Source organism: Notothenia rossii (assembly GCF_949606895.1).
Source record: "Notothenia rossii genome assembly, chromosome: 3".
Lineage (NCBI taxonomy): Eukaryota > Metazoa > Chordata > Actinopteri > Perciformes > Nototheniidae > Notothenia > Notothenia rossii.
In genome coordinates this window covers 4869174-4890935 of record NC_136901.1, presented here as the reverse complement: position 1 = coordinate 4890935, position 21762 = coordinate 4869174, and the positions used below count along the sequence as shown (strand labels likewise).

Genomic DNA, 21762 nt, shown 5'->3' with positions numbered 1-21762 from the left:
GTCATTTAGTGTTTCCTTAAAAAAAAACACTTTCATATAAGCTTAAATGTTTTTAATAGATATGAATGAAACTGGGAAAAAAGGTGAATTATTCAGTGTGAATATCCTATTGTTCCACGTCATACACACTACACTACACACGGCTAGCTTGAATGTTTGCAACATGGTTTAATTTGCAACTAATATAAATAAATTCAACTTAAAATGTTCATGATATTATTTATTTTGTGTTTCAGTGAATGGACGTCTGCCATACTGTGGGAACGATGGAAGATTCTTCACGTTTTTTTTTTTATTCATTAACATTATGCACCTTTCCTCTTTCCAATGTTGATTAAAGTGCAGTTGTGTTGGATGTTAAGACCGATGCTTTTGTTTGTCACACACTTGTAGAAATGCAGCTTCAATGGAGGACATCTGGGAAGAATCCAGAGCAGCTGAAGGATCATCTTCTCTCTTCTGAAGCTCTGAGGTAGGACATTTTTAATATATTTACCAGCTGCTGTGTTTGGTGTTGAAAGCATACAACATGTTTGAGCTTCTTTACCCTTGGACACTCATTCAGTCTGATTTACACTTCCTGAGAAGATCATTACTCCTATTGTGGCGTTTGAAACATATTTATAGAATATGTAGTCCAGCTGTTTGTTTGTGTTGACATTTAGCCTCTGACTAACTCACAGGAAACTCCAGATGTTTCCGTGGTTTTCCTCAAGTCTTCCTCCTTAGTCGTTCTCTTCCTCCATACATATTTATGGAGCAGCTTCATTACTAGTTGCCCTCTTTTCGGGTCAGTTGTTCGCTGAACATAAGCTCTGATTATAGACATACTTTTATTTCTTGAAGACAAATGAACAAATACAGCGTTATTTTATCTGGAAAAGAAGGATGTTTTGTGTGGATGATGACCCATGTATGCCCGGAAAGCGTCATCAATTAAATAAAACAATGACGTTTATAGCATCCCAGACTTTTTTTGATGTTTCGAGGTGCTTTCTCATGCCCAAATATAGTAGTGTGCTGAGTTGCTAGTAAACTACTACAGAAGAAGATTCAACTTATTGTCCTTACGTAGTACAGGTACTATGTAACAAAATGGTTTCTCTGCATTTGACCCATCCTAGTGTTAGGAGCAGTGGGCTGCCATTATGTACAGCGCCCGGGGAGCAGTGTAGGGAACGGTGCCTTGCTCAGGGACACCTCGGAAGCACTTGGTCTTTCCGGGACTTGAACTGGTGACATTCCTGTTGTCAACACCGCCGTCAATCAATCAATCAATCAATCGAAGCTGACAACAGGTATCTGGCTCCATCTAGTGGACCTAATGAATACAACTAGCAGTGATAGATCCACAAGTAAACCCAGTGCAGTGCTTGCTACAGGAAACATTGTTTATTTGAAACACAGCTTTAATGATTGTGATGTGCCTGGTTGGATTGTTTGATTATTGATCTGGTTATTGAAGGACAGGGTTGATAATACACCATCAACTTGATGACATGCCTTAACAAAACTCAGGTTTTAAGTGGAATAAAAAGACAACTAAAAATAACATTTTAACCGGCAGGCATTTGAACTTTATTGGCATTTTTTGCAAGAAATCATTGGTCATTAAATTCCAGTTACAATAAATGCATAACACCTGTTTCAGACGACGTTACAAGGATTACCTCGGACAAAAAATAGTTTGGCTCCCGTGTCATTTTTTCTTTATTTATTTACAAACAAAGAAATGTAGTTAAGGTTCATTCTAATATTAACCCTTACTCGATCTCTGGATAAATCATGCAGCAGAGCTTTGAGTCCTTGACATCGCTGAAAGAGGCTTTAGAGTTCGAAAGAGAGGAAAGGAAAGCATTTTAAAAGTTGGCTAGAGTAGACACAACGCAACAAGACACACAATAACAATATTATCATTTGTGAAAAACAAAAAGTGCAAAAGGCAAATTATCCATTTGGGATGATTAAGAATTCCAGTTGTTAAACTTGGATAGCTACTAGTTTCTCTCTCTACCCACCACATCAAGTTAAGCAGATCCACACATCATACTGTACAGAAAGTTATTCAAAGTGCAAATATTATGTATTGGCATAAGCTGGTATATACATTTCATTTTTCTGGATGACAAAAATAATCACAAAAAAAGCCTGTTTTTATTCGTCCAGTCAGGATCCACTTCCTCGCTGTATCACTCACTGATATTGTTCTCAGTTTACCAAATGATTTCTCTACCTATAAGCAACATGCTAACAGGAAACATCATCAAAACGCTTCTCGCTGTATGAAAATATCTTTTTCTTCCTGATCATAAAAGCTAAAGTCCGAGGGTGCGATCCAAGTGTTTCTCTGCATGAACAACCAGTCGTATTTTAATAGTTTTATTACAATTACTAGTAATCAAAATATTTTGTTGGCAAATGTGCTCCTATTCCACGATCACAGGACTATTGTAGGTCTTTACAAATCACTAAATTGCATACAGAGGGTTTTATTCTAACCTGGCACGCAACCATATTTCAAATGCTAATTATTAATATCATGAAGTTCCGTTTCGGCTACTTTCCTCCGATCTGGAAACACTGATTCATCTCCAAAGAGCCTCCTCTGATCTCCTCAGTTACTGTTTCGCCAGATGTGTTTCTGAACCGCAGAAATGTGAACAAAGATTTGGTTTTTGATAGTTAGGCAGATGCTTTTCCATTTGTCTTTGATTCAAGTGTAGCCCTGCTCCACTAACGGCCCGTCCACACAGCGGCGTGCGTTGACGCTTCACCATTCACTTTGAATGGGGTGACGTCACTTTTCGCCGAACTGCATTGTGGGAAGCGACGCTGCAAAAGTTGAGCAATGTTCAACTTTTGAAGCCTCTGCAGAAGCGTCAGCCAATCCAATCATATGCCAGTACAAGCTCTAGCCAATCAAACCGCTGCTTGTGTGTCAGGGGCGGGAGATTCATGTGATTGGTTGTTGGTCGAGTGTCAGACACGCCTGCCGGCAAGCGTCAACGCAAGCCGCTGTGTGGACGGGGTAAGTCGCCATGATGAACATCTTCACTGCATAGGTCAGATCAGCAAGTCTTATAAAAGGCAAAGAAAGCAAAACAAAGCAACTTCTGTAGATCTGTTAGTGCGTGTATCCAGTTAGCTTTTAGTAATTTTTTTTGTCTGCTAGTGGCTCAAAAAGAGAGAATACAAAATATCTTGTTTCCTTTTCCAGCTATTTCAAAATACCTTAATTCATCTGATAAGTTTTGAATTAATTCAGTTGTCTGTCATATTTTAAGAAACACTAAAAGCTGAAAATATTCTACATTTCCTCTTGGCTCAGATGTTAGAAGGATGCACACTGTCAGCTCAAGTAGACTGACCTTCGCCACACGTTAGTTAAACACTTAAACATTGTGGAATCTGTGGCTTAGCGAGAGATATCATCTAATGAGCAAAAGGTCAATCAAGCTGCACTCGATTGATCTTTGTCGCATTAACGATACGTAAAGCTGACGGGGAGATTTTAATATCAAATGTTTCCACTTCCTGTACATTGTCTGTTTGTAAATGTCAGACACAAGCTGATAACACTTGTTTGTTTACACAGGGGAAGTTATTGCGTTGTTGTTTCATTGAAATAGTTCCATTGTGATTACATTTAATGTTTCCACGACTTTTAATCTCTTTGATATCTGGTTTTGGGCGAATTATTTTATCGTATTGAGATACATGACGCGTCCATGGGACCCTTTCTTAAATGTTAAGAGCTTTGAATCAAAGGGAAATGAAAAACAAAGCCAGGGAGGAGATCTGATCATCAAAGACTTGTTTCTCGACTGAGTTCAGTGAGGCGTATTTTAATGAGACTAGTAGCACTTCCTCCCTACGTTCTCTTCCCCGTCTCCTCTCTTCACTGCAAGGCTTCTCACTCAGGTCATTCGAGGAAGGGGCGGGGGCTGGGAGGGGGGTTACATCAGAAAGGAATGGTAATAATGTGGAAACCTGTGAGGAATCAGATCAAAAAACATTACAGAAAGCAGCGATGTTGTGACCTATTTTTTCGAAGATATTTACCTTTTTAGTAGAGGAAGAACAGACGTGTTCTATGGTTAGTCGCCATATTCTCTGACATGTTGCGGACTTTAAGATAGTTGATGAATCCCCTGAAGAACAGCAGGATGCCTGGAGAGGGAAAACACAGTTCACTTGAGAGTGGGCAGAATAACACAAGACTTTAAAAATGAATAAACATTGCAATATATTTACCGAGCAGCAGGAAGATCCACCAGAGCCAGTATTGCCCGTTGAAGTAGCCGGTGAAGTAGTCAGAGAACTGAACACAGAGACCGTCACATTCAGTACACCAGGAAGTTACAATTCAATTAGGCACAGAAAGTACAACTGTGAACGTACCCTGACGATGAGGATCCACTTGATGAGGGAGAGGCCGAAGCCGCAGATTGCTCCGTAGCGCCCGGCGATGGTGTTTGTCAGACAGAAGGAGAGGCAGAACCCGATCCAGTTAAACAGGAAGGCCACTGCGGGGGAAAACAGATGTTAAAAACCACAAAAAGAAAGAAATGGCAGGGGTGAACACAGAGGCAACCACTCAAATGGTTTTACACCGACAAAAGAGACGGACATAGCAATGCCAGGTCTTCAAAACTCTTATTTATTGCAGAATCAATAATAAAGAAATGTGTTTCTGCCCTGGGCATTTATGTAGGGTGAGAAGTGCATGTTGTTGTTTAGGACTACTTTAAATGAAATGCAGACACGAGACGATAATCATCTTAATGTTGGCCTTGTGTGACATAACGTTACGCCACGTCAGGAACAATCCTAAAAGGGATACTTGACACTGGAGTTGAGAAATTATAATATGAATCGTGGCTCAAGCCCTCAGACTTACTGAAAAAGGCCAACATGAAGATTCCATCGTTCCCAACTCGGAGCTGATCGGCGTCACTGAAATCGTCTCTGGGAGGGAATTCGTCATCCTGCATTTAGAAAATCAGTTAAACATCCACTACACAAAGAGCACAGATCACCCTGAGAGCGGTTTGACTAAGAGGCGTTGCCACAGATCATCTCGAAATCAACTCTAAAGAAGAATGACTCATCTGATACTGGTGGAATTCATCATATAGCTTAGCACATAAGAGACGTAATACAACTTCTCCATGTAATGAAGACCAATTACTACCATTTATTTAGTTCATTAGTGTCTGTAAGTTACAGAATCAGCATCCCAAGCTTGTAGTTAATTGTACTTTACAAGACTTTAATGAAACAAAGTAATAGAAACACAGAACAGTGAGCGTGTGTCCTCACCAGTGGCATCACATCCACAGCGGAGGTAGCCAGTGCGGCTGCTTTGGCGTTCTCTGCTTCGTCATAAGTGGGCAGTGAGGTGGCGACGCTGTAGGGGGGGGGCACTGGGAAGTCCGCTCTGTAGCCGGGCTCTGTGGGGAGAAACAGAGAGGGAGAAGAGGGGGTTAAAAGGGGAAGAAAATCGTTATCCTGTTTTCTGGGTCTACCCTGTCATTGAGGTCTTTTGGAGAGAGATACATACAGTAATGCCAAATGTCATGTTCCCATGGAGAGTGAGACTTTGTTTTTTGGACTCATACCTCAAGGATGGACTGAAAAAGCTGATATGTATTAAATCTGTTGCTGGTGGTGAGTAAAAAAGCTCTAAGTGGTTATCACCTGATAGCCCAACTTTAAACGCATGGATGGATATTACCATGGACATTTACAAAAGGGAGAGGATAACATCATCTGTCAATCACAAACTGGAACTATTGGATGGAGAAAGTGGACTGATTTCGTAAAACCTCATAGGCCAGATTTTATTTGTACTAACGTATGATTTCACTGTGAAGTCCTGATCGCTCCCTAATGTTCGTATTGTTCGGACAGACAAACTTAAGATGTACAATTACTATGTCTTGCTGCCAAACGTCAATAAAAGAAAAGGGGAAGAAACAGGACTGTGAAGCTAATGTGTTAGCGCTGTCATGGAAACCATCACTGACTCATGAGTTAGGAACTGGAAAATAGAGGAAGTAGGTAATACAGAGTGTGATTCTGTGCGTACCGGGTGCTGCGGTGGCTCCCAGGTCGATGGAGGCGTAAGGGGGGGGAGGAGCCTCAGAGTCAGTCTCCCCCTGAGCGATGGATCCCGATGCTTCCCCCGCCAGCACCTGGGTCTGGTTCTGGTCTGGGCTTGATGTGGCAGCCTGGACGGAGGCAGAAGTGCACGGCTGCGGCTCGCTGGTCGAGGCCTCAGAAGAGTCTTCCTCATTGTGGAACTGGTACATAAAACAGATAGTGCAAGTAAATACAATAAAATAGTGCAGAATACGCATATGCAAGTACTATATATATATACTATATATTACTATATGCAAGTAATTGGAATATTGATATATATGAGTTGCAGACAGATGAATGTTATGGATGTCCTTTCAAAAGTTCAGGTTATTAACATTCTTATTGTCCCTGAGTCTGGTGCATGGTATCAGCTGATCAGTCAGCCGAAGAAACGAGTAGCTGCTCGAGGCGAAGTGTCAAGTTTCTAAAACTGGCATCAATCAGGGATTTCCTGCCCGGCAGAAAGGACGGCTTTTTAGAGCTGAGAGAAAAAAGAACAGCTTTCTATAGGACACCATGAACCATTGTTATTTAAGCTACGTATTAAACCAATCAGTTTTACAGTGGCACTGAAAGCTGCACTGCATCAGGTAGTTATTAAGTAACTTATGAGCTTTACACAATCTGTTTTTGTTTGTCAGCGCAGAATGTGGGTCAGGCAGAACGGATTCTTGTTCCCTTTTCTCTGTTGATACTCTAAGCTGAGCGAGTGTGTGTTGACATGGGCAACAACTTTGAAAAACATGCAGTGTGAAGTTGGTTGAAACTTCAAAGTGTATGGTGCATTAGTAGTTTAGATATTACTGTTTATATCACAGTGCTAAGAATACAAGTGTAGTACTGGTTAGTTTGTCTTCATAAGTTATACTCCCTTCAAGTTTTATGAAAATGAAACCACATTTATTTCACATTTTGAGGCCTGCATGGTCGCATTTATATTGAGTTATTACCTCTATGTAGTAGTTTTGCCTAACTATGAGGGATGTCAACCGGCTCCTTTGTATCTCACTGATGACAGCTTCAGTGTCAGAGCTGTATGAATTTAGTGCAAATGAAAAAAGACCTTTTTAAACTGGCTTAACACACGGTGGCTTTTATCGCGGTGCTTCCACTGAATTTACAACCTTGGATTTAACAGCTACCTGGAAGTATTTGTTGAGTTGAAAAAAGTCTGCAGCTCATATGTTTGCAGGGTCATAACTTCCCCGTCTGACCTTCAGCAGAATATTTGACACGGTAAGCAAAGAGACGTGAGACTACAGTGGCATGTCGACAGAGGAAGGTCTCTGAGAGCGTTATGCGTTCATGTAATCAGTTAATAAGAGACTCCACTACAGGCTAGAGAGTGACAGAAACCAGAGACAAACGCCCTCTGAAATTACAGAGAAGCTGGCAGGAAAGCTGCATGGGCAAAGTGTGTCACACAGTATCCCTCAACCTAATGCTCAATAATAACTACTGTATATTGACCTGGATCAAATATATGTTTTTTTGTTTTTAATCCTATATTATTGGGGAAAACTCAGCAGTCCATATCATGTGGTGACTTTATGGTCCGTCCAGTGGTGTTGGTGTTACACTTAGATTAGACTGTTATTGACAGATAAGAACTATAGACCACTACTTCAATGTGACTAGTTTAGAGCTGTGTAAAACATTTCTTAAAAAACGAGATTGAAAGAAGGAAGTGACGCCCGTTTGAGTAAATTCCTAAGTTAGCAAAGCTAGTATTATGCAGTTGAACATTGAAAGTTGAGTCACTTCTACCATTTCCTCCATTGCAGTTTTGTTGTTAAGGTTGTGTTGAATACAAGGTTGAAATCTATTTATCTATCAAGAATGATAATGATCAGTGTTATACCCATGTGTATGAAAGGTAGGTTAAACAAAGTAAGTATTGTGTTTACTTAAGACTTAAAGGACATATTCCTGTTGTGGTAAAGTAACACCCTCTGTAATAACTGATAACTACAGTCAGAGCTCAACTATCTACTCAACCGTAGTCAAAAAGGAATACAGTGTAGTCATTATTAGAAGGACATTTGTTCAGTGAAATGCAGATAAAGTTCTCAGAAAGGAAACCAATTGAAACCACCTTGCAGCGGTTAGGGTGAGTGGCTGAGAATCAAGGGCAAAGCATATCACAAGCCCGCACACAGGACATTACATAAGATGGTAATAACATGGCTTCCTCGTATGTCCCAATATACCCCAAAACGTGTGGGCCCGCTCAGAGAAGCAATACCATGTACTTAAAGCAATTTGAAGTGTTATTTAGGGAAGAATAATACAGCTAAAGGGAAAAAGGCATTGAAGATCAGGCTGTCTAAAAACCACATCAGATCACTTTTATCAGCGAGGCAAGAATATGTCGTACAGCAAAGTGTCAAAACACATCCTTGAGAACCCGCTGTTTAATAGCTGATTTAATCTCTGACATTTTGAAATCTGCACTTTGTTCCAGGGTTGAACAATTAGAGTTTGCTTTGGCTCGCACTGAATCCTGAGGGATTATAACTCACATACCCAGAACCACAGGCATCAGAGCACGAAGCGCACTTTATTTTCAAAGTGACCACCAACATATCTCAGTCAGCTCAAACATCACCACATTGTCCGGTTGCCTTCTTTTTCCATCCCTACACCCACATAGCTTTTTTTCTCATAGTGGTAACACACATTTTACTGCCACGTGTAATCTCAATTAAGTTCTTAATTAAAATGTATGCAATGGGTTATAACATAGTCTGATCACGTCTAACAGTTAGTTACTTTGTTATTATCATTTTTGCTAATATCACAATGTTAAATATCATTATGGTCCTACCCAAGAGATGCTTTATCAAGTGTATCACATATTTAATCAGGATGTTATCTTTCAAAGCTTAAATAAATGAAGCAAACGTAAAAAAGCCCAACAATTTAATCAATTTTAAAACACCTTAATTCATTGTATTTTATTGTAAATTTAGATTAAAACGTTATTTTTTTGTACATAAAACCCTCAGTTTTAATTATTGAACAAACATGTATGTGATGTGTTTTTTTCTTCTGATATATTTGAACAATTGTTGTTTGTGGCTACAACAAAGAAACAACAACAACAACAAAACAAGATTAATTTCTGCTACCTAGCTAACGTTAGCTTAGCAGATGCGGAAGTGCCAACTGTCAGTCAAAACATAAAATCTGAGGAAAAATAAACACCTTAAATGCAACAAAAATAACAATTTAGAAGCAAAATGACTTGTTTGACTTTATTATCTTTGTGATATGTGTGATATAATTTAAACTAAGTTTACCAAGGCCTTGTTTCCTGTGACAGGCCGAGCTATGATTCGGTGTTTTGAATATTTCTCAGCCCAAACTCACCACTTGGTATCGGCTCGTTGGATCCATCCCGACCGGATTCAGCTGGGACAACAACCCAGAAGAAAACCCTTGAGTTGTTGTCACTCCGAGAGAGACTTCCCTAACAACAAACCTAGAATAAACAGCAGGAGAAACGATCAGAAATGGCTGCTATGTACAGCTGCTTTAGAAAAACACCGTTCCTGGTGAAAAGCAACGGTCAAACGGTTTCTTTGTCTCGATCACTTCCTGTCGGATATTTCAAAATAAAATGTATAACGATGTAATGCATCATAATTAGTATTCAAATAACAGTGAAATAATAATAATACAGTAATAATCAACGAATTATTAATAACCTTTGATTCCAGTTTGGCTTTAACCTTTAGTCTGATAAATATACATATGGACTGTAATATATAAAAAATATATTTTGGACTGTTTATTTCTTGTTTTTTGATTTCTCTTATGTACATTGCCTTGTTTTTTATGCTGCTGCAACGCATATCTGTCTGTCTGTCTGTCTGTCTGTCTGTCTGTCTGTCTGTCTGTCTGTCTGTCCGTCTGTCTGTCCGTTCGTCTGTCTGTCTGTCTGTCTGTCTGTCTGTCTGTCTGTGCCTCACTGTCTATCTATCTATCTATCTATCTATCTATCTATCTATCTATCTATCTATCTATCTAGTTGTATAATATTGCATCACATTTTAAAAGCTGATTTGTTATTAAAGTAAAATCTGAAATTGCAAAGTAGGTCATTACAAACGCCATACAATTGATTGTTATCATCTTTAGTATTATACTGATCTTATACCATACTTAACATACTTAAATACCATAGTCTTTTAATAAAATGTAGCCATAAATAAATGCATACAAATAATAATACATATATAGCCTTTAAAAATGACCTTAAGTACAGTTCTTGATATATTTGGTTTCCTTCTACCACTGCTTTAGAAAAATGATGTAGTACTCACTCACTCTTATCATCTTCTTATCAATATGTTTGCTTTTTTTTAATTGTTTTAACGATTTCGATGTTTTATTTTGAAGGCCAACTCCGCGTGCCTCTTTCTAACTTGATGCAAGGAAACATTTTCAGAAAACCACGGATTGAGCAAGCGTGATGATGCAAACGCAAACCACAAATGAACAGCTGAGACACTAGGTGGAGCCAAAATCCAGTTTATATCATGGACGTAGCTTTGCATGCTTCAGTTGTTCAAAGATACAACACAACAACATACATCTCTTTAATTACTGATCTCTTTTAAAGCATTGTGTAGCTATTTTGGTAGCAGGTAGCAGTAGACCATGAAGAAGGAGGCTATAGCAGAAAGCATTTTTTGATGTGAAAGCCTTAATGAGAGTAACTTTTGACAAGGAAAATAAACACTAGCCAGTAGAGACAGCTGAGTTGTGACATGGCTCTAGAAAAATCCACATTTGTTTTGCATGATGCATGAACTTTTGATGCACTTCAAAGTCAAACACATGTAGATTTTTACTCATACATTTATATGAAAAACCTTTTGACCTTCCCAGGTATTGTTCCTCTTTTTGCTGTGTTCTTCTGCACTGTCCTGGGGATCTCTTAAAGCCTCTAGGTCAAATGTGTGAAACTCAAGGCCCGGGGGCCAAATCAGGCCCGTGGTGGATTTAATTTCGGCCCGCAGGATAATTTCTGATTACTATTAGATCTGGCCCTCCGGTATATTGCACGCACACCTTCAATCCATCCTGAGGGTCTCCTCAGCTCAGAGCCTGAGCCCAAACATTGATGACCTTGCACCCAAGATGAGATGTCAAGTATCTGGCTTGAACTATCATCACAGAGCAGCACACTGAGTTTCCTGTTGCACGTTTTCTCTTGCGACAACAGGGCATGTTTGTTTTTTCTTTGAGGGAAATAGTTTTGTTGAAGCTGTTGTTGGCCTGTGGAAAAATGTAATCATAAGAAATGACTCTTAGCTGCAGATAGAGCCATAAGAAATGAATGCAACTGATTGTTGGGGAAATATGTTCCAAGGTCCATAACTTTGACCCAGTTTATCAGTTCAAACTGTCCTGACTGAGCACACGCACCTGTATCTGGGCTGCTGTGCTCTCAGTGTTGTGTCTCTCTGTTCCTGTCTGTTGGCGTCAGCTGATAGAGCTGTTATGATTCTGTCTTGTTATGCACAATGTTGATTATTCTCTCTGAACTAGCTAAACACACGGGTCTGGGGTAGAGTTCTTCAGAATTGACGTGGCAACTCTACCGTGAAGTCAGAACCTCTGGCTCTTGCACTTGTCTTGTGAATTCTCCGGCCGAAGCTCCAAATAAACCAGTCAGTGTTTGCCATCAAAGCTCCAGCTCTCCTCGTGTCTCTCTGAGTCCTGACTCTCCATTGCTACAGAAGTTTCCCTTACACTGATTATTTCATGTTTAATGTGGTTTTTATAGGCTATCATGTAAGCTTTGTTAGTTCCAGGTTTAATATGTGCAATAAGTTCATATCAATACGTTTTGCAATAAACATTGAACCAGTCCGGCCCTCGACTAGTACCCATTTTTATATTTTGGCCTACTGTGTATTTGAGTTTGACCCCCCTTGGTCATCCCTTTCTTTTTAGAGATCTGTTTTTCTGTATGTGAAACATCATATGAACAAACAGGTCCTGACCCCCCTGACCTCTCTCCTGCAGAGAATAACCCTCAGCAGATCATATTTGTTTGGATTGCACGCTGCAATGTGTTGGCAACACTTACATAAACAGTGGGTCATATAGGAGGCATTTGTGTCCTTACCGCCTCCTGAAGTTCACTCTGTCATGTGTTCCTGCCTCCGGGCTAATCCTGGATCAGCATTGCAGTGGATCAGCGCACAATAGGCTCTTGGTACTTTTTATGAATGCAAGTACTGGAGTTTTACGGATAAAGCACAGAGAGGTTCAGAAACCATTAGGGATTGACTTTAAAGGGATAGTTCAGGTTTTAATAACGATGTATAACCTGCAGGAAGCCTCGCAGCAGTGCATCGTTAAGAATAGAATGCATATTTGTTGCTGTAATGCGTGACTAATAGTATGTTATTTCTCACATTATTCATTTATAACCCCATGACTTGCACTGTATTCCTATCAATATGCTAACAACTGTTCCCTCTAACACTTAAGATGTGCAATGAGTGGTTTGTTGAAGCCCCGAGAGTGTGATTAGGCGATGTCCTGACACGCCTATCAGCTCCATCTATCACATTAATGCCATTCCTTCACTTTGCCAAAAGCTGGGTAAAGCCACCCTAAACAGGGCGAACAATGAAAACACAGCGAGGTATTGATAAAAGGCTCTTCTTGAATTAAATATTAATCCCATTCGCTAAGAAGAGGATTACTGTAGTACATGTATCAGTTAAGCAGCTCATGCTGAGACAGAGAGGGTGAAAGAGGTTGGAAGAAAATGTGAAAAACACGTAAAAAAAAAAGGGAGAAGGCAGGTGCAATAAAGTGCATCATGAAGTGTTCTGCCCTTTGCAAGGCAGCAGGCATTAGCATCAGAAAGGATTAAAGTACACACACACACACACACACACACACACACACACACACACACACACACACACACACACACACACACACACACACATACACACATACACACATACACACATACACACATACACACATACACACATACACACACACACACACATACACAGACACACACACCTACCTGCATGCATGAAGACACACACACACACACACACACACACACACACACACACACACACACACACACACACACACACACACACACACACACACACCCCTGCATGCATGAAGACACACACACACACACACACACCTGCATGCATGAAGACACACACACACACACACACACACACACACACACACACACCTACCTGCATGCATGCAGACACACACACACACACACACACACACACACACACACACACACACACACACACACACACACACACACACACACACCTGCATGAAGACACACACACACACACACACACACACACACCTGCATGAAGACACCCACACACACACACACACACACCTGCATGAAGACACCCACACACACACCTACCTGCATGAAGACACACACACACACACACACATACACACACCTACCTGCATGAAGACACCCACACACACACCTACCTGCATGAAGAAACACACACACACACACACACACACACACACACACACACACACACACACACACACACACACACACACACACACACACACACACACACACACACACACACACACACACACACACACACACACACACACACACACACATACCTACCTGCATGCATGAAGACACACACACACACACACACACACACACACACACACACACACACACACACACACACACACACACACACACACACACACACACACACACACACACACACACACACACACACACACAACAATCAGGATGCTGTTACTTGGCAACATCATTTCAAGGTAAATAGGTGCTGTAAAAAAGGCGTTATATAAAGAAACAGTGGTGTCTCTGTCAGACGCTGCAGACTCATTCCGATGCTGAGAGCGCTGCCGTTTGACTGGAGGAGAGGCTGATGGCAGCGTGTCTTACAGGAGAGACATCTGGTAGGAACGCAGGGAAGCAAGTCGCGATTTAATTGCCTGTAGCTGCAGTGTAGTTTGAGTCAAATTGCAATTTATGTGGGGGAAATTGCATCAGAGGATGGTTTCACAATGTATACAGAAGTCTCTACAGGATACAAATCAAACAGTTTGAATGAAAGGAGTAGGGAAAGGGGATGTGTTGTGTTTTCTTGCAACAACGCTGAATCTGTATGGATATTAATTATTCAACATATCTACCAACAGTTATCCCCACCATCACAAAAGGGGAAGTCCATTTAACAAAAGCATAATTTCTCCCCTGACAGAATAAAAAGACTCCCACTAAGAGCGCGGTTACATCGTTTTCATACCAGTATAATTCATTTGTGAATTGTAAGTGTCTGAATTGTAAGTCTTGATTTTCTGTCTAAAAACTTACATTATTACCTCCAGGAAAATTAAAACATTAAAATACTTTTTTATTAACTTGGTTATGATTTTAATTATGATGGTTAGGGTTCACATGTATATTCTTCACCTTGTAAAGGGTCCTTTGTGCTCTGATATACACACTGCAAGCAACTGTTACACAATATATCAGAAAGTAAATACAGGGTAATCTTTGCATGCAGTTCCCATCCCCCCCACTGGCAGTGTGTGAGGAAGGCAGTAATTGAAAAGTGTAAATAAGCAGAAACTCTGTGCATGAAATTGGCCCCTACACGACACAAACTAAAAACATGGAGTAATTAAACGTGTAATTATGTTGTCTATCGACACAGGCTAAATAAAATGTCTTTTAAATAAACGACGGTATGAGATACAAGCAGCTGCTAATTAGCAAGAAATGTGAAAACGGAGAGCATTAATCACACGTACACGCCTCCCTGTGTCTGCAGATGACTGAGTGGGCGGGTGAATCTGTGATGGCATACAGTGCAAGTACTTAGAGCGTCCAACAGAGGGCAGAAAACACAAGGTTATACTTTAAAGTGCTAGGTTTGTATGTCCCTGTGCTGTAACACACTGAATGTAGCTTTTCCTTAATTATTTCTCACCTACACTTAAGAAACCCTCATGCATTTTGAGTCAACATCCTTATTTAGAGTCAAGAATATGCACTCAATTAGTCAGACTAAGCAAACTCCTCTCAAAAATATACAGTTGAGCTATTTCTTAGCTTTCTTTGACCCTGCATTGTTTCAAATAAAAGGGACTTAAATACATTGGATCAGAATCCTGCCGCCACAAGGATAAAACACACTTGTTAACCCTGTTGGAGATATATGGCGACGTTTGAAACAAAGGTGCTTTTGTTCTGCGCTCCTGCTCTCCTGGCAGCCACCGCTCACTTTGTTCTGAACATAATGAGCCCAGGGAATAGAAGAGCTCCTGTCGTGTGTGTGTGTGTGTGTGTGTGTGTGTGTGTGTGTGTGTGTGTGTGTGTGTGTGTGTGTGTGTGTGTGTGTGTGTGTGTGTGTGTGTGTGTGTGTGTGTGTGTGTGTGTGTGTGTGTGTGTGTGTGTGTGTGTGTGTGTGTGTGTGTGTGTGTGTGTGTGTGTGTGTGTGTGTGTGTGTGTGTGTGTGTGTGTGTGTGTGTGTGTGTGTGTGTGTGTGTGTGTGTGTGTGTATTAAGTGATTGACACCTTGTTGTGTCTCTTATTGGTTTCGTAGCACGCGTCATGGCGGGACAAATTACACCCTCGTCATTCTTCTTAACGGCAAATTAAGATTTGTCTCCTTCGTTTTGGGCAGAGTAGACCAATGGAAATAGTCCCATATGTTTCAGATGGTATCCAGGGCATTGCCTCCTGTCAATAACAATTAGCCAATTTACACATTGAATTTCCTCCGGATGATGTCGTCAGTTAAATCAAATAGCCTGACACCACTGTATTCTCCAAAGACATGAAGACAGCTACTGATGAAATTTCATTTGACATCATTTGTGTCGTACGTCTCTCCCAAGCCTCCAGTCGACCGGGTGAAACAGTGGTCACTATTCCCTTTCATCGATCTCCAAAGAGCCGGCTTTTCTTAGTGTTTATTGCAGTGAGCAGATGTGACTTAAGATATGAGTGCGTTGTTTCTGGGTCATGCTGTACATAATAGGACTTGTTATTCTCTGTGGTGTTGAACACTTGGGGAATAGCCCCTTTAAATGTTTAATGATTTAGGGATGTTCAAGAAAAGTTGAATGTCTAGAGACTCGGGAGGTTTCATTGTAGGAAGGGTGAGCCATCAAAATATTGTCTGGTACAGTACGCCCAGCTGATGCCAGGAAGTGTGCGTTACACAATAAAATACCGCTTGTAATGAGAGAGGGAATAATGAGTGTTGATGACGGAGGGCGAGACAGAGGGTGAGAACTGCACAGGGAGAAGTAGGCTAATACTCTGCTGTTGTGTATCACTGGGTTCATAAAACACAGAGGCATCATCAAAAAGCACATGTATTCCCCCTAGTCTCCGAGACAGTCTTTTGATGCTGAAACACACTTTCTTTCTCTCTCCATCCTCCCATTCTCCCTTCTACTCTCTCCCACGCTCCCTCCATCGCTCGCCATGCTGCTGATGAATTAAAAGAAAGTATGTCAGTTGGCAGGCAGCGAGGGGAGAAAAAGAAAGAAACAAGACATCAGAAAGAATTCATTCAGTGAGTTCCTCCACAGGAAACACGGGCTGAGTCCTCACCGCCTCGTGAGTTTTCCGGGCTTTTTTTTTGGGTCAACAATCAGGGGTTGGGAATCCACCTCTTACTGTCCACTCAGCAGAACAAAACCACAACAAAAAAGGGGACAAATGTTCTGCTTCATATTCCCATCATAACAACTTGGCCCCGGTGTCCATGGGGTGCCTTGTTTTTTAAAAAGCAGCACTAAACACATCCACTGTAGGAAGCTGCTGTTGCTATGCGACCGTGGAGGGCTTGGTTTGAGTAGCAGCACCGTGCTAAAAGTTGAAATGTGTTTTATCTCGCAGCTATTGATGATCTGAGTGTGAAAGACGGAGAGAAGAAGTGTTGTGAAGTAGGTTAAGGTTCCCAGCATGAGTGCAGCAGACAGATTATGAAACAGATTCTTTCCCCAAAACATTAAAAGTTGTACCAAAACTTTAACAAAGGTTTATTTTAAAGAGAGCTGAAGCAGGTCACAAGTACAGGACAATGATAGATGCTCAAACATTATTAAGTAGTAACAGAAATCTGGCTTGCTAACGTTAGCTTACATTAGACAACATAAGCCTCTAAACCAAAGACTCAAGACAACTACAAGATCAAGATAGTTGCCAAAACATTATTTAGTAGTAGCAGAAATCCGGCTTTAGCCGCAGCAAAGTGGTGCTAACTTTAGCTTACATTACACACCATAACCTTAGGCGCGTTCACACCAAGTACTTTTCCCACAAAGGTTCCTCAGAACTCTTTAGTTCTCATGAACTAAGTACAGATCGCGTTCACACCGGAAATTAGTTCCTGGGGGTGGATTAGGCAAATGAAGCCGCTGACGTCACTTCTTCTTCTTCTGCTTTGGATTTACTGGCAGGCCGCAAACAACTTCACGGCGTATACTGCCGCCCAAAATCCCCGGCCGGAAGTCCCCGGAGTTGGGGACTGGCTTCAGTAGAAGCTGCTGGGACTCCCAGCAGCTTCTACTGAAGCCTTCCGAGTAAACGGCCAGAACGCCGACACCTCCTCATCTCCACCGCTCCCATGTTTTATTTTGTGTCGTCATAAGTTAGTCTCTCTGCGTTTCTGCGCTGGGCTAATGCTAATGCTAATAATGCAATGCGAGGATAATAAAATGGCGGCTTCACAAAAGTTTTTGGGAGTTTGACGGGGCGTGGTTTGCATTCCACCCAGCCAATCAGACACAGGAACCTTTTTCTCGCTCGAAAGTCCCTGCTCTCTAGCATGGACTGAAAAAGGGGTAAAAAAGGTTCTCTAGAACTAATTTAGTTCTTGGGACTTTTTGGTGTGAACGCAACTAAATCGTAGTTCTCAGGAACCTTTGTGGGAAAAGTACTTTGTGTGAACGCGCCTCTTGTATCAAAGTTTCCATTTCTACCACTCTTAAAAGCCATTTTCCATGACTCCTTGGCTATCAACTTGATCTTTGTGATGGTTCACACTTTTGGACCAATTACAAAAAGTACTAGCAGACTATCACCAGAAACGGAGAAAGGAAGAGACCCCCTGACTTTTTAGTTAATGCTACCATCTTCTCCCGCTTATCCGTGGTCGGGTCGTGGAGGTAGCAGTTCCAGCAGTTCCAGCAGAGAGCCCCAAACTTTCTTTTCCCTGGCCACATCAACCAGCTCTGATTGGGGGATCCCAAGGCGCTCCCAGGCCAGCGAAGAGATATAATCCCTCCACCTGGTCCTAGGTCTACCCCTTGGTCTCCTCCCGACTGGACGTGCCTGGAACACCTCCCTAGGGAGGCGCCCAGGTGGCATCCTAACTAGGTGCCCGAACCACCTCAACTGACTCCTTTCGACGTGAAGGAGGAGCGGTTCAACTCCGAGTCCCTCCCGGATGACTGAACTTCTCACCTTATCCCGCTGCTCCGACTCTCCGGCCCATATCACGCTCCATTGTTCCCTCACTCGAGAACAAGACCCAGAGATACTTGAACTCCTTCACTTGGGGTAAGGACTCATTCCCTACTTGGAGTGGACAGTCCATCGGTTTCCTGCTGAGAAGTTCCTCTTTGGTTTGTCACAGTGCTTATAAATGAATGTTAGCATGCTCAGGTGATGAACTAAGATGGTAACATAACCAACATGTTAGCATTGAGCTCTAAGCAACATGTGTTTAGGCCGCTCTAAAGTTGCCAGCATGCTGACGGCCCTTGGCCTTGTCTACCCTCTGTTAATAGTACATTGCTTGTGGGAAGAATATTTCATAAAATAAACATATCTTTGGTCCTGCATGTTCTTTTTGTTAATTTCTCTTTGTTGTATTATATAATATTAGCTTGTGTTGCGACCCCATGTCCCCGTTGGAGAGATTCAGCTTCTAATCACAAGAAACAAAGAAATAACAATAATTAAATATTCATATTCTTTTCGCTGCACTTTTATGAAAGCACTAAGTCATTCACCACAGAGCTTCAGAGCAGCTCATGCCTAACAACGCCTCTCACTCCACCCCCCTCACCCATTAAAACCTTTTGACGCTTATTGGCTGAAAATGAAGAACCATGATCCGTGTATAGTTTTGACAATATTCATCACCCTTAATATCTGCGCACCATCATAACTCTGAGCAATTATTCAGATCCGGATCCTTTGCTCTGCCAGAAAATGATGTCAAGCCCAGAGGCTATGCCCTTTTATCCGTCTAGTTATCCATTGCGATATTTTTAACTAATGTGTGAACAGCTTGTTCCCTTTTTAAAGCTTCAGGATCCAGACCGAGTCGATGAGATCAAAATGAGTGATGCTGCTTGTAAAAAATAATGTTGTGTCGATAACCTTTAGTTGACTTCTGCTTCACGGCCCTCTCGAGTGGTTTTTATTAGTGGCTTGGCCTCTTGTTTACTCGAGGTCATCTATCAATATCTCTGTTATTGAGCTCCTGAGAAACGGACAGGACTGTAAGCTTTGATATGAACTGAAATGCATTATCCATCTGTGTGGACGTTCTCAAATCAGGTCTGATGGAGGTTTTTCCAACCGAACCTGACAAAGTTGAAGAGTAGGAGTGTGCTGTACTTTTCTCCCATCTCCAAAAACTGAGTGCGGAGATGATCTGGGGACCTGGTGTGCTAGAAACAGTTTGACAGCAGAAGAAGTAAAATCTTCACTTTGTGTAGCGGCCAAAATCATATAGAAATAAAACAGATAATTAACTTAAAATAATACAGGCACTAGTTAGCAGATCTTATGCAGGGCAATGATCCAGGTCCAGACAAGATTCTCCGTTGTACATTTATTATGATCCAATATCATTGACAATGAACAGGTTTCCTATGGTTGGTTCCTTTAAGCCTTTCCTATGGCTTTCCTTTCTTGTGGTTGGAAAGCCCTGCTAAAAAAACCGTTTGCCTACTAGTGCTCTGGCTCCCACCACCCACCTGTCTCCAATATATACAATTACACCAGGTGCTCTAATCGCCCAGTGCCCAAAACATGCCTTCAAAATAAAAGCATAGAAACTACTTTAACTTATGACACTAACTAAGAATACATGATGATAATAATAATAAACACTATCAACGGCAACAAATAAATGTTAAACTATTAAATAATATAGGGAGATATATATAGCTCCAACACTTTGGTTTCTTTGAATTTGATGTACCGCACGTAGTGACAGAACATGTTATTTGAAAGCCCATCCAACATAGCTCTGCCTACAAAGCCATCATTCTGGCTTGATTATCCAATGATTGGCCTTGTGTTCCCCTTTAACCCTTACATTACAGCACATTATAACTGCCATAACAGTGGCATGCTTTATACGTGTGCCTTGTTATCAACAACAGCCCCCCTCAAACTGCTGAACGATGATATTCTTTAATGATTAGTTAAATGATTAACGGCGCAGTGTACCTCGGGGTAAGAACCCCCTTTACATTATAAAGGAAAGGGATTACAAATATTCCACGCGTACCCCAAGGGACTCATATATTGTGGAGAAGCATGGGGGGACTGGGAAGCAAAGCTCAGCATTTTCTTAAAGTCGTTATGCATATTAAATAGTGTTATATGGCCGATGATACGTCCTCTACCTGAGACTGACTATATATTAATATTAATTAGTATATTCAATTACTTTATTTACACCCGCATCATGCATCTTAGATTCATGCTAACTGTGGCTAAGTACTTTTTTCACCTTACTTTTGGATATATAGCAACTTTTGGATTCCTTATGCTCAAAAAACCCGGTCCTATATTTCCAAGTGTGGAGGAAATGAATTTCATTCACTGGAGTAAAGTGCTTGATTATGATCTTAGAGACCGAGAGTTCATAATGCAAGAGTTCTGTTGAAGATGTGAAGGTTTGAAGTTTCTTCATGAGTTAGAAAGTTTGCCATAATATTCCTTTTGTAAATGTTTTTTTGCATTGTCTTTGTTGACAGTGCTTGTACAGTCAGTGGAGTTACATAAGGATAAAGTCGGAGCTTCAAAGGCTGCAGAATCTCTTCACATCACCTTTTAATTTAGACGCATGTTCGCCCCACTACAGGGACTACTTACTTTTAAGATTTAACACTTTACAGACCTTCAAGCTACTTGTTAGCACTAATACACCTTGTATCATCTCACTTCCTGTTAGTGCTGACATGTATCGTTGGATTCCTCTCCTCTGTTTTGGGCTCCTTGATTTGTCAAGAAATGTAAACTCATTGTGACCCACAGCTAACGTTAATCCCACTGCAGTTGTTTCCAGTTGTACTTCTTTACGAATGGTCCCATAGAGACTACGTTATTCGACTCACCCTTAATAAATGGCATTGCTTGGATTACTTGCGTTCACCCAGCTCAGTTAATTACATGCAATGTATTATTTACAGTAACTATAGTTAACCCAGTATGTGTAGATATACTGCATCTGCAGGGTTGGGTAGATTAGCATGATTTGCTTTGCTAAGCATCTCGCAAGAATGAAAGTGCCCAATCTTTGAAGTGATAACAGACTA

At 41.1% G+C, this 21762-nt stretch overlaps 2 protein-coding genes across 8 annotated transcripts in view; one reads left to right on the top strand and one right to left on the bottom strand.

The window, feature by feature from the left end:
• Positions 1 to 392: 392 nt before the first annotated feature.
• The window catches only part of LOC307033985 (gamma-aminobutyric acid receptor subunit alpha-5-like), a 97166-nt gene continuing 75796 nt past the window's right edge, over positions 393 to 21762 (top strand). For 5 of the 6 annotated variants that reach the window (XR_013806738.1, XM_079672637.1, XM_079672640.1 and 2 more), the window contains exon 1: positions 393 to 472. The gene's annotated coding sequence lies outside the window, so the exon portion shown is untranslated. The remainder of the gene's footprint in view (positions 473 to 21762) is intronic. The other variant, XM_079672642.1, reaches the window with a different exon arrangement.
• Positions 1550 to 9712, bottom strand: ndfip2 (Nedd4 family interacting protein 2). Of its 2 annotated transcripts, none has more exons than XM_079672658.1 (8): positions 9520 to 9712; positions 6092 to 6305; positions 5323 to 5453; positions 4901 to 4988; positions 4402 to 4526; positions 4255 to 4321; positions 4063 to 4170; positions 1550 to 3990 (listed from the first exon to the last, which is right to left on the bottom strand). In XM_079672658.1, exons 1-7 carry the CDS (start codon positions 9544 to 9546, stop codon positions 4067 to 4069), a joined length of 756 nt encoding a protein of 251 aa, XP_079528784.1. In that variant the 5' UTR covers positions 9547 to 9712; the 3' UTR covers positions 1550 to 3990; positions 4063 to 4066. The 2 variants fall into 2 exon arrangements, with proteins under 2 accessions (XP_079528784.1, XP_079528785.1); XM_079672659.1 differs by having other exon boundaries at positions 1550 to 3944.